The sequence below is a fragment of the Sinocyclocheilus rhinocerous genome, unplaced genomic scaffold (genome assembly GCF_001515625.1).
Source record: "Sinocyclocheilus rhinocerous isolate Xijiao unplaced genomic scaffold, SAMN03320098_v1.1 scaffold1740, whole genome shotgun sequence".
NCBI lineage: Eukaryota > Metazoa > Chordata > Actinopteri > Cypriniformes > Cyprinidae > Sinocyclocheilus > Sinocyclocheilus rhinocerous.
This window is the reverse complement of record NW_015651446.1, coordinates 112,304-125,421: the sequence shown is the minus strand read 5'-3', so window position 1 is coordinate 125,421 and position 13,118 is coordinate 112,304. Positions and strand designations below refer to the sequence as shown.

At 34.8% G+C, this 13,118-nt stretch overlaps 1 protein-coding gene across 1 annotated transcript in view; it reads left to right on the top strand.

The window, feature by feature from the left end:
- The window catches only part of LOC107712805 (calcium/calmodulin-dependent 3',5'-cyclic nucleotide phosphodiesterase 1C-like), a 91,720-nt gene that overhangs the window by 61,147 nt on the left and 17,455 nt on the right, over nt 1-13,118 (top strand). Inside the window, exons 4-10 of the mRNA XM_016518138.1 lie at nt 3,120-3,233; nt 6,297-6,479; nt 6,795-6,861; nt 10,413-10,529; nt 11,043-11,183; nt 12,555-12,655; nt 12,744-12,872. Of these exons, the coding sequence (XP_016373624.1) occupies nt 3,120-3,233; nt 6,297-6,479; nt 6,795-6,861; nt 10,413-10,529; nt 11,043-11,183; nt 12,555-12,655; nt 12,744-12,872 (852 nt within the window). The remainder of the gene's footprint in view (nt 1-3,119; nt 3,234-6,296; nt 6,480-6,794; nt 6,862-10,412; nt 10,530-11,042; nt 11,184-12,554; nt 12,656-12,743; nt 12,873-13,118) is intronic.

Sequence of the window (13,118 nt, the reverse complement as noted above, 5' to 3'; positions counted from 1 at the left end):
TTTTTTTTTTTTTTTTTTTTTTTTTTTTGGATAACACAGCGACCCATGAATTTGAGCTTGCCTATCTAGAATCATCTGTGTCCATCCATATATTTGCACAGAATTTGTTTTGGGCCACAATGTTCATTATACCCACATAGATTGATTTGGACCTGAATAAAATGCCCTCAAACTCCATGAAAAAGTCCTCCAGTTTCTAAGAGAGATTCGCGGTTCTCAGAAAATGTCATATAGACAATCAACAAGCATAGACGGATTAAAGTATGGGCCTTTGAATATTTACCCAAAAAGAATTTATTATGTTTACATTTAATAAAAATCAAAATAAATCAATGTGAAATTGCCATTCTATTAATATAGTTTACACGAACTATGCAGTAGAAAATGTTGTTTTGGTGGGTGCCCAGGACATGCTGGCATCATAATCCATCCTTATCAACAACACATGCCATTTTAAGAAAAAAACACACACACACACACACACACACAATCAATGAAAGCAGTTCCCTGTTGACCTCTGTCTGTTAGATGGACATTAAAAATGAATTTCCCTGTAGAATTCAGCTCGAGTAAATTGCAACATGTTGATGCATTTCGGCTTTGCCATTTCCTGTTCACAGACATTACCAAGCTCAGCAATCATGACTAAAACACATTTACGCTCCTCAATTCTTTTAGCCCACAAGACCTTTATTTGAAACATGCTGTCTAAATCCGATCCAGTCCCAATCTGAGACGGAAGGCGTGGTTTAATGGTCTAATCATAAGCATCTAATCTGGCTCGTTCTCTGTATTAGAAAGGTCATACATTGTGCAGTCGTGGCTGAGCAGACGCACACGTCTAAAGAATTTTAGCTCTTATAATTTCTGCTCCGGACAGATTCTAGGAAGTACTAATCCTCTAATGGGATGGCATTGACTTGCGGCATCGATTGCGTGTTTATCTGAAGGAGAGGATTCCTTGGGGATGCCAGCGGAATGTGTTTCTGCTCCGCTTCGCCTGTCTTGATAACATTGTTCAAACAGCGTGTCCTCTACCCTGTTTCCGACGTCATGCTTTTCAGCTGAACGAGAGCACTTCATTCAAATAACACAGCTGTTGACCACTTGAAGATAGAGGACAAGAGATCATTGAGAGGAGAGTCACTAGTTGCCGTTTTTTGTAGAAATGGACTAAATGTGTAGCTACTCCCAAACTGACCATGTTTATTTTTTATAATTCAATGTTTTTATTATGCCACAGAACTATTTTTATTTTATTTAATTTTTATCACATTTCTTAATGCTAATTTTATAGGAAAAACTTTATTTCTCAAATAAATAAAGACTGCTTCAATGTAATAAACAATATTAAAATAAAAAAGTAAAGAATCAAATTAAGTGCTTTTAGTTTTTCAGATATCAACTGATTGAGTCAGTATTCTCTTCTACCAGTATAGAATAAACTCTAGTATTGTTATATTTTTCTAACAACTGTTTTTTTTCTAGTTATTTAATTTTATTTATTTTATTATTTATTTTATTTTATTTTTACAAAATCTGTGGCCGTATCAAGACACAGTGTTTACTTGCAAAAAATATTTTTTTTATTTTTATTTTTTTATTGTTGTTTTAACATGATTTTTGGACATGTACCATGGTATTACCATGTTTTTAGGAGGACATTTACAGGCGAACCATACTATTTTTCTGAAACAGACCATAAAGTTTGAACAGAATTGTGAATTTAAAGGGATAGTCTACCCAAAAATTAAAATTCTGTCATCACTTAGCCTCATGTTGTTCCAAACCTGTATGCATTTCTTTCTTTTGCAGAACACAAAAGAAAATATTTTGAAGAATGTTTATAACCAAACAGTTTTGGTTCCCATTGACTTTCATTGTACATTTTGTCCATACAGTAGAAGTCAGTAGGAACTGAAACGGTTCAAACCAACATTCTTCTAAACATGCTTGCGAAATATATTCTTATATTTTGCTAAATATCTTCTTTTACATTTCCACAGTAGATTGACTGCATGATTTCACTCTGTCTCGTCCCTGCATGCTGCTCTGGCTCGCGTGGTCCAGTCATTTGGGATGGGAATTGTGTTCTCCATTCATGCAAACACGCACCTCATCACCCAGACCCACACAGAAAAACCTCTCTATGCTGCTCACACCTGGGACGTTTGGCCTTTTGATGTGGTCCTCTGTCCACATGAGTGAACATAGTTCACTTCAGAGATGCTATATGTGGCTCATAAACAAATCAGCAATGCAGGCTGTTCACTGAATTATAGCCATGGTGCCAGAGACTTCATGATGATAATATTTTTGGGGGCACCAGTTGGAATCCAAAGGAAAAAAAGAAAACACTTCTTAAAAAGTTTAATATGTGTTTGCCTAAGTTAGCAAGGAGACATTAAACTAAGACAAAGCAGGTTTTCACTGCATGGCTATTATTATATTGTGGATTTTAGCAATGTTGGAACTCGGCATCCAAGACTGGAACTATGTTTATTATAATAAACATTCAGTCTGTTCAGATAACAGCTGAACTCTTTGTCAAAATCAACACAGAATGGATCAGTTCATTTCTCAGTAGTGAAAAGAATCTGGAGACGGTCAGCAGCATAGATAGCTTTTATCATCTTTTGAAACATTCAGTCTGTTCAGATAACAGCTGAACTCTTTGTCAAAATCAACACAGAACGATCAGTTTATTTCTCAGTAGTGAAAAGAATCTGGAGACGGTCAGCAACATAGATAGCTTTTATCATCTTTTGCAATAAAGATGATGGATGAATCTGTTTGCTTTGTGTAAAATGTATTTGGCAGCCACAAGCCACCCGCAAATGTACAGCACACATGGGCTTCAAACTGACTTTTAAAGAAAACTTTAACTTGCCTCAAAACTTTTGCTTTAAGCAATTGTTTTTCCTTCGAAAATGCAAATAGTTTCTTAATGCCTTGAGTGTGTCAGAATTGAATCACAGCAGGACTTGGTTTGAATATATTTTATTTTATTATTTTATTTTATCTTTTCTCCACTGTCCTATTCATTAAAGACAAAAGGCCCATTAAATCCAAAAATAACTTTTTTCTTAATCAAATTCTGTCTTTTTTTTTTCATTCAGGCTGAGATGTTTGGTGAAACAGTTGGAGAGAGGTGAGGCTTCTGTTGTCGACTTGAAGAAAAACCTAGAATATGCTGCATCCGTTTTGGAATCTGTCTACATTGAAGAAACGAGGTAAGCACAACACATACATAATGAACTTCTCTCGCTCTTTTTCTTTTGGCAAATATTAAATCAACAAATTTGAGGTCAGAGGTATATGTTGTTCCTAGAGTGTGTCTAATCTCTAAAGCTGTTCTTAAAGCTCTATTTGAAATAAAAATCCAAATGGAAGAGGGATTGCATGTGTTCTGTAATGCTGTCTCCTCACTGGCATGAGTGCCACAGCATTTGATGTGCTTTAATTCAGTTGTTTAGAAAGAAATGGAAACATTGGCAACCATCTGAGAAGGAAATGTGTCACTTATCAAATTAAATGCAAATTTTGCATCATTCACTCACCCTCATGTTTTTCCAAACCTGTTTGATTTACTTTTTCCAAGAAACACAAAAGGAACATTTTTACTGAATCTACCTATTGTTGTTGTTGTTGTTGTTTTCTATGCACTTGTATTGAATTGTATCAAAATGGATGCAAAATGCCATATAAATATCATTAATATAGTCTATAGAAGTTTGTGTATCATATTGTGTTTCCCATGTGATAACTTTATAAGAAGAACAGACCAAATGAATTAACAGAAAGTCTTGATATCCTCCCTCGCTCTTTTCGACATGAAGCAGAATCATGAATCAAACTAATTGAGTTCCACTCGCAGCACCATGTGACATATGACAAAAAATACATAATTATGGGAAGTCGAAAGTATGAAATAATAAGTCATAATTATGAGAAAGTCCAAATTATTTGTCATAATTGACTGTCATAATTTTGACTGCATAATTATGACTTTAACTCTTACTTTTTACTTTTTTTTACTTAGTATGTCAATTACAATTTTGTCACAATTATGACTTTTTATCGCATAATTTTGATGGTAAATTTTGACTTTTTGTCATAATTTTGACATGTCATAATTTTGTCTTTTGTCTCATAATTATGACTTATGTCGAGGCTTCTGTTGTCGACTTGAAAAAAAACCTAGAATATGCTGCATCCGTTTTGGAATCTGTCTACATTGAAGAAACGAGGTAAGCACAACACATACATAATGAACTTCTCTCGCTCTTTTTCTTTTGGCAAATATTAAATCAACAAATTTGAGGTCAGAGGTATATGTTGTTCCTAGAGTGTGTCTAATCTCTAAAGCTGTTCTTAAAGCTCTATTTGAAATAAAAATCCAAATGGAAGAGGGATTGCATGTGTTCTGTAATGCTGTCTCCTCACTGGCATGAGTGCCACAGCATTTGATGTGCTTTAATTCAGTTGTTTAGAAAGAAATGGAAACATTGGCAACCATCTGAGAAGGAAATGTGTCACTTATCAAATTAAATGCAAATTTTGCATCATTCACTCACCCTCATGTTTTTCCAAACCTGTTTGATTTACTTTTTCCAAGAAACACAAAAGGAACATTTTTACTGAATCTACCTATTGTTGTTGTTGTTGTTGTTTTCTATGCACTTGTATTGAATTGTATCAAAATGGATGCAAAATGCCATATAAATATCATTAATATAGTCTATAGAAGTTTGTGTATCATATTGTGTTTCCCATGTGATAACTTTATAAGAAGAACAGACCAAATGAATTAACAGAAAGTCTTGATATCCTCCCTCGCTCTTTTCGACATGAAGCAGAATCATGAATCAAACTAATTGAGTTCCACTCGCAGCACCATGTGACATATGACAAAAAATACATAATTATGGGAAGTCGAAAGTATGAAATAATAAGTCATAATTATGAGAAAGTCCAAATTATTTGTCATAATTGACTGTCATAATTTTGACTTTGCATAATTATGACTTTAACTCTTACTTTTTACTTTTTTTTACTTAGTATGTCAATTACAATTTTGTCACAATTATGACTTTTTATCGGATAATTTTGATGGTAAATTTTGACTTTTTGTCATAATTTTGACGTCATAATTTTGTCTTTTGTCTCATAATTATGACTTATGTCTTAATTATCATTTAGTTTGTCAATTTTGACTCACAATTGTCTTTTCATCTCATAATTTTAACTGTCAGTTTTGACTTTTTGTCATAATTATGACTTATGTCATAATTTTGACTTTTTATGTCATAATTATAATTTAGTATGTCAGTTTTGACTCTCACAATTGTCTTTTTATCTCATAATTTTAACTGTCAGTTTTGACTTTTTGTCATAATTATGACTTGTCATAATTTTGTCTTGTATCTCATAATTATGACTTATGTCATAATTTTGGCTTTTTATCTCATAATTATCATTTAGTATGTCAATTTTGACTCTCACAATTGTCTTTTTATCTCATAATTTTACCTGTCAATTTTGACTTTTTGTCATAATTATGACTTGTCATAATTTTGTCTTTTATCTTATAATTATGACTTATGTCATAATTTTGGCTTTTTATGTCATAATTATAATTTAGTATGTCAATTTTGACTCTCACAATTGTCTTTTTATCTCATAATTTTAACTGTCAATTTTTACTTTTTGTCATAATTATGACTTGTCATCATTTTGTCTTTTATCTCATAATTATGACTTATGTCATAATTTTGGCTTTTTATCTCATAATTATAATTTAGTATGTCAATTTTGACTCTCACAATTGTCTTTTTATCTCATAATTTTACCTGTCAATTTTGACTTTTTGTCATATATATATATATATATGTATATATACACACACAAAGAAAAAAAACAAGTATAGTGTTAGTTTTTTTTTTTAAATAAAAAAAAAGATAAATATAGATAAAGTAGATTTAAAATAGAATAGAAAGTGTTAGAGTTAGAGGGTCAAATAAAGGTGATATCGTTATCAAAGCGTGAATTTTTGTGGTGGAGATGGTTTTCCATATGTAAGTTATGTTTAGGTGATCAGATATGTTAGTTTGTATTTCCCTTGTCTTTGAAGTGGAATTGAATGTTTTTATCTTTTTCTTTCCATCACTTTTGCTCAGAGGTGTTTTGGCTGAAATTTCATCTGACGTGATCGAAAGTGACATGACTTACCCATTTAGTGTCTTCAGACAGCAATCATGTCTTATATATATGTGTGTGCGTGTGTGTTTCTGCAGGCGGTTGGTGGATACAGAAGATGAGCTCAGTGACATCCAGTCCGACTCTGTTCCCTCAGAAGTGCGCGACTGGCTGGCGTCAACTTTCACACGTCAGATGGGGCTGATGTTGAGACGGTCGGAGGAGAAGCCACGATTTCGCAGCATCGTGCACGCGGTGCAAGCAGGGATATTTGTGGAAAGGTGTGTGAGGGTTTTTCCAAAGCTAACAGTATCAAGTAAACACATTTAAACCCTGTAGGCACCCCACGGGTAATAGATGGAAACCTTCAACGACCTGATAAAGAGCTGATACATTTTAAGCAGAGCCTGACTCATAGATTGATCAGGACTGACCTGTGACCCTGCTGTGCTGTTCCTGTCTTGTCTCATATTTCCAGCACTGCATGCTCCTAAAATATTAATGTTAAAGGGCATCTGGAGTGAAACAAGGGATTTCCCCTCTTTTTTTTATTTCCCAGAAGCTCTCACATACTGTGTGTTATCTCTTTCTGACAGGATGTACCGACGGACCTCCAACATGGTGGGGCTGAGCTATCCGCCCAGCGTGATCACGGCCTTGAAGGTAATGGAACGGGCCAATCAGATTCTAGGTTGTGACCTCAAATGCACATATGCACAAACACATGCACAACCTGGTCACGGCATGAATGCGAAATGTGTGAATGCGACACATTTTGAATGCACAGTAGCTTATGTGAGAAACAACAAGGGGGGGGGTGGCAAAATCAGACCGTCTCCAAGCAAACAGCCCTGTTTAATCAACCGAAGTGCACAATTGATTTTTCCCTCGGCCAGTTTGGTTACCTGGCACACATTCACGGTTTAGACCAGACAGAAAGTTTTTAGCCTCTTTTGGGGATATTTGTCTAATAGAATGCAGCATATGTGGACAACACAGATTTCTTTTTAACACAAGCACACAACACTTGATTTATTTAAATGTGGAAAGAATCTAAATTATGCACTGATGTGTGTAGAAAAACATTTGGGGTCAGTTAAAAAGAACCGATTTGAAAGAAATAAATATTTTTGTTCAGCAAAGACGCATTAACTTGATCAAAAGTGGCAGTAAAGACATTTATAATGTTACAAAAGATTTATTTTGAACTTTATGCATCAAAGAATCCTGAAAAAAAGTATCACGGTTTCCACAAGGATATTAAGCAGCATAACGTCTTTCAACATTGATAATAATAAATGTTTCTTGAGCAGCAAATCAGCATATCAGAATGATTTCTGAAGGATCATGTGACTCTGAAGACTGGAGTAATGATGCTGAAAATTCAGCTTTGCATCACTGGAATAAATTACAGTTTAAAATCAAATAAAATAGAAAGCAGGTATTTTAAAGGGTTAGTTCACCCAAAAATGAAAATTAGGCTGCGTTTTACTCATCCCCGAGGCATCCTAGGTGTATATGACTTTCTTCTTTCAGACGAATCCAGTCGGAGTTATATAAAAAATTGTCTTTGATCTTTCAAGCTGTTTCATGCCACTCAGCGGGTGTTGCATTGCTCATATACACCTAGGATGCCTCGGGGGTGAGTAAAACGCAGCCTAATTTTCATTTGTGGGTGCACTAACCCTTTAAATTGTAATAACTTTTCACAATATTGCCGTTTTTACTGTTTTTGATTAAATAAATTTAGCTTTTGTGAGCATGAGATTCTGTCCAAACATAAAAAAAAACTACCAACCTCTAAACTTTTGAATGCTAGTATATTAGCCAAATGCAAAATATGCTGATTTTAATCCTTTTCTCTGCATGAAATTATAGTCCAAATTATTACATCTAGCTATCTGCTGTGATTTTATCAAGAATGCCATTTCAGAGCTGTTATCAGCCGCATCTGTTCTCCTATCAGCTTCTAATTCATTTTGGATTTTAACAATTTGTGGCAGGATGGCTTAGAGTTACTCCCTTTTGTCATTTCAGTCATAAGTTCACAATCTTTTAAAGAGATTCTTTTGTTCTGTGGCCTATTGTGATTCTAAAATTCTGGCTGTCTGCACTAAAAGTGATTGTCAAAGATGTTCTTGGAAGGCTGTGTTTCGAATATCATATCATATACTACTCTTACTAACCAAATGAGCAATGTGTGCAGTATGTTCACTTCAGATGTAAAAGAAAATTTAAAAATTAAAATTTTAAATAAAATTAAATGTTAAATAAAATTACAACTTTACCAAAGCCTGTGTTGTGCTGAGCACTATGCATGTAAGCTAGGGTTAAACATCTATATATATATTTTTTGAACATATACTGTTTGTAAACATCCAAACACATTTAAATTCTGCATGCAACACAGCACAGAACCTTTCTCAAGGCTGGATCACAAAGGGCTAAGGTTCAAACTTTGGAAATGGAATCGAGATCTCCTGAAGTCCCCTATAACTCGTGTGCCCTTGAGTGAGTCAATTTGCCTCTCATTGCTTTATGTGCAGGTAAATGTATAAAGTAAGTGAGAAGGATAAGTAACAGAATACTAATACAGATGTTCTTGTCAAACAATAGCAAGTAATTTGCTGGCTCTGTCCACCTAATCTTAATAGAAAATGAAGTTAATACGCTGAAACTAATGAAGGTTTCATTTTATATAAAGAGTTTTTAATCCTCACAAGACCTCTTGCATTGTTCAGGCCTCATTTATAAAGATGTGTGATCAAAAATACAGTAAAACAGTAAAACTGAGATATATTATTACAGTTTAAAATAACTGTTTTCTATTTTACTGTTTTAAAATGTAAGTTATTCCAGTGATGCCAAAGCTGAATTTTCAGTTTATGCCTCACTTTTAGCATAGGATCAAATACACAGACTTTAGGATCAAATCTGATTGTAAGAGTGTTTTCTAAATGAGGCTGCAGGTCTGTATTGAATGTCCTGGTGGCTTTGCAGCAGGATTTTGGCCTCTCTCTCTTGATTTCACAGCAGTCAGAGAATCTGCATATATATCTCCACATACAGCCTTAAGCTATTGAAAGCTCTCAGTCGTGACTGAGACAGAGTGCACGACAAATATTCCAATCTGAGGATATGAATATTTAATGCAGCATTTTGCAAATGTCCATCACAACCAACTAATCAAAAACCTACACAGAACTTTGAAAGTGAGGCTGCAGGTCTGTATTGAATGTCCTGGTGGCTTTGCAGCAGGATTTTGGCCTCTCTCTCTTGATTTCACAGCAGTCAGAGAATCTGCATATATATCTCCACATACAGCCTTAAGCTATTGAAAGCTCTCAGTCGTGACTGAGACAGAGTGCAGGACAAATATTCCAATCTGAGGATGTGAATATTTAATGCAGCATTTTGCAAATGTCCATCGCAACCAACTAATCAAAAACCTACACAGAACTTTGAAAGTGATGAGATGAAATAACAGAGGGTCAAACTGAGAGTGGATGGAGGAGAGAGAGAAAAAATAGAGACCACATAAACCACAGGCGGCCATAACGTAGACCAAATCTCCTGTATTATTACTGATGTTCATTTCATGACTCAGGATTGAAATGTACAATGATAGAATCACACATTGTTCATCACAGTCCCTGTTTATTAGGGAGGTGAAAGTAATTTATACGTTATAAAAAAAAGATATGAGGCTGGTATTACTACATTATGTAAAAGCAGCAATTTGTGAGGCTCCGGGACTGTGAACATCTTATCACGTTTATAGGTGTCATAAAATAAAGTCTCAGTTGCTCTTTCATAGCTCAGAAGATACACAATCTTATTTGTGATTTTTCTTTTCTGTAGGAAGTTACGAAAAGTTATCCACAGTCATACTGCATACAATACTATTCAAAAGTAGAGTCAGAAAGCAATAGCGCATTCAATTAATCAAAAAATTACAGTAAAGTTGTTACAGAATATTTCTATTTCAAATAAATGCTGTTCAATTTTGCCATCACAGGAATAAATTACATTTTAAATTATATTCAAATAGAAAACTATTATTTTAAACTGAAATATTTGTTTTACTATAATATTGGTCAAATAAATTCAGCCTTTTTGAGCATAAGAGACTTTAAAAAAAAAAATTAATGTTAAAAATATTCATAACCATATTGATAATAATGGTAAAGATGTCTTTTTTGTTGTTGGTCTAGCATGTGGACACATGGTCGTTTGACGTCTTCACACTGAATGATGCCAGCGGAGATCATGCACTGAAATTTATTTTTTATGAACTTCTCACCAGATATGACTTAATCAATCGCTTTAAGGTAAGATGCGTTTTTTATTAGAAGACTAAAAATACAGAATTTTAAAATTTACCTCCCTTTCCTTTATCTGTGGATCTGAGTACATAATAATAGGAAAATCACATTTGGTCAGTTTTAAATTTGTTTTATTATTATTTATTTCATTTTCTGTTAGTTTATTTTTATTTCTATCGAATTTCATTTTATTACAATTATTGTTATTATTATTATTAAGATTTTTTTAAACACTATTTATTTTTATCCATTTTCCCCTTGGTAACCACAGTTTGAAAACCCCTGCTTTATAGAACCTAGTCACTATTTATTAACTAATATGTTAACCTTGAGAAACCTATACTGCCAAATGTATTTTTATACTTACCAGCATTTACAAATTACACTTTTGAAATCACATTTACTACCTGTTTGGACTCAACCATCCATCATAATGACATTTGTTCATCTTCAGTCCAGATGTTCATCTTCAATTGGCTATTTGACATTGTGTGTTGGCCTTTCTGTGTGTCTCCTCAGATCCCCGTTTCTGCTCTGGTGTCTTTTGTGGAGGCCTTGGAGGTGGGCTACAGCAAACACAGAAACCCTTACCACAACCTAATCCACGCCGCAGACGTCACCCAGACAGTGCATTACCTTCTGCTCAAGACCGGCATGGTTGTAAGTCCAGAGTGGCACCACCAGAAACCTACTTCGCAAAAAAAATCATGTCCTAGGCCCTGTGAATTCAAACAACAGCCTTGCCTTTGGGGATTTGTGCATGTTTATGTATGCATGGGTAGAATAATCATGTACATCGAGTCCCCTTGGTTGTTTATTATTGTTATTTCTGCTGAACTGAGCCGGTGAAGTATGTTTTATTAAGCCTGACACTGCACTTGAGGTATTTATTGAGGTTGGGGTTCTTGGAATAGAAGTAGGTGCAATGGTCCGCTCTCGCTTCACGATGCTGCTCGTATACCAATCAATAGAAAGTTAATCTCCCTCGACGCCTCAAAACACGCTCCTGTCACTCCCGCCGTGGGCTCATTAACCTCTCTGTGATGTGTGGACATCACACTGGCGTTCTGACTAATTATTTGCCCCCTAGCATTTACACCGCTGATGATTTCTTTTTGTCATTCTGGCACTTTGGTGATTTAGTGTTAATATAAAATATTGTTATATGCACAGAAGAATAAATGTTCAGAAGAATAATGAACTAATATGATTTAATTTCCTTCATGCTTATCTTCAGTTTAGCAGAACGATATTATTTATTAAAGAATACGTAATGGGGCTTTAAATAGTCTCATAAGGAAGTGTTTTTCATTGAATATGAAAGGTGTTTGGAGTGATTTTTTAGCCCATTTTTTGCTACTGTTCGTATGAAATTTCCATCTGTTGTTTTTCTAGTTTTCCTCACAGTCCGCATGTTAAAACAAACATACACAGCCAGTGTATTTAATTCATGAACAAATGACTCTTTTGGGCTGGTTCTTTTTAGTGAATCAAAAATATACTGGAGACCAGTTAAGTCTGATTCCTAAACGAATGACTCTTTTAAGATGGTTCTTTTTAGTGAATGAGAAATATTTAAGGCGAGCAGTGTAGTCTTGATTTCTGGGTGAACGACGAGTTGGTTCTTTTTAGTGAATCAGGGTAACCAGTTCTTTTTAGTGAATGAAAAATATCCAGACTGATCAGTGTAGTCTGATTCCTGAACAAATGACACTTTAGAGCCGGTTCTTTCTGGTGAATCAGATATATACAGGACGAGCAGTGGAGTCTGATTTCGACTCCTATGACTCGGTTCTTTCAATGAATAGTTCAAAAAGATGAGTTACTTGTTTGAATCGGTCTCAAATACTGTCCTCTATAATTTACAGCATTAGCAGAGAGAGACTTTCTTTCACATGTTGGCACAATGGGCATTATAACTGCAATATACCCAAAAGAATCAGAATTGAACAGACTGTATCAAAGTGCTTCAGTGTAAATGGGATTTGTCTTGTTGCTACAGCATTTCTCTTGTTATCTCCCTTCTTCCAGCACTGGTTAACCGAGTTGGAGATCTTCGCTATGCTGTTCGCCGCTGTTGTGCATGATTACGAACATACCGGCACCACCAACAACTTCCACATACAGACCAGGTACTATTGCAGTTAAACACCATTGTCATTCAGTTCAGCAAACCGAATACATCAATGGCCTTTAACAGAACTAATGTGTGTTTTACAGATCTGACACAGCCATACTATACAATGACCGTGCCGTACAGGAAAACCACCATGTGAGCGCTGCATATCGCCTTCTGCAGGAAGACGATGAAATGAACATCCTCTACAATTTGTCGAAAGATGACTGGAGGTTAGAAACGTGGTGCAAATTAGCACAATAAGTAATCTTAAAAATTAACATTCAAGTTCGAAACTAAAATTGTTTTACAGCATAATTCTATAGGAGAACATTTTTTAGTCGCACAATGAGCATATTTGGTAGTTCTGGACTGGTGCTTTTATATCAAGAGTTTGCAAATGTTTTGGTGCAACATTTCCCTAAATATGATCATCCCCTTGCAGTTCCCCCATTTCCTATCATATAAAGGTAGCTATA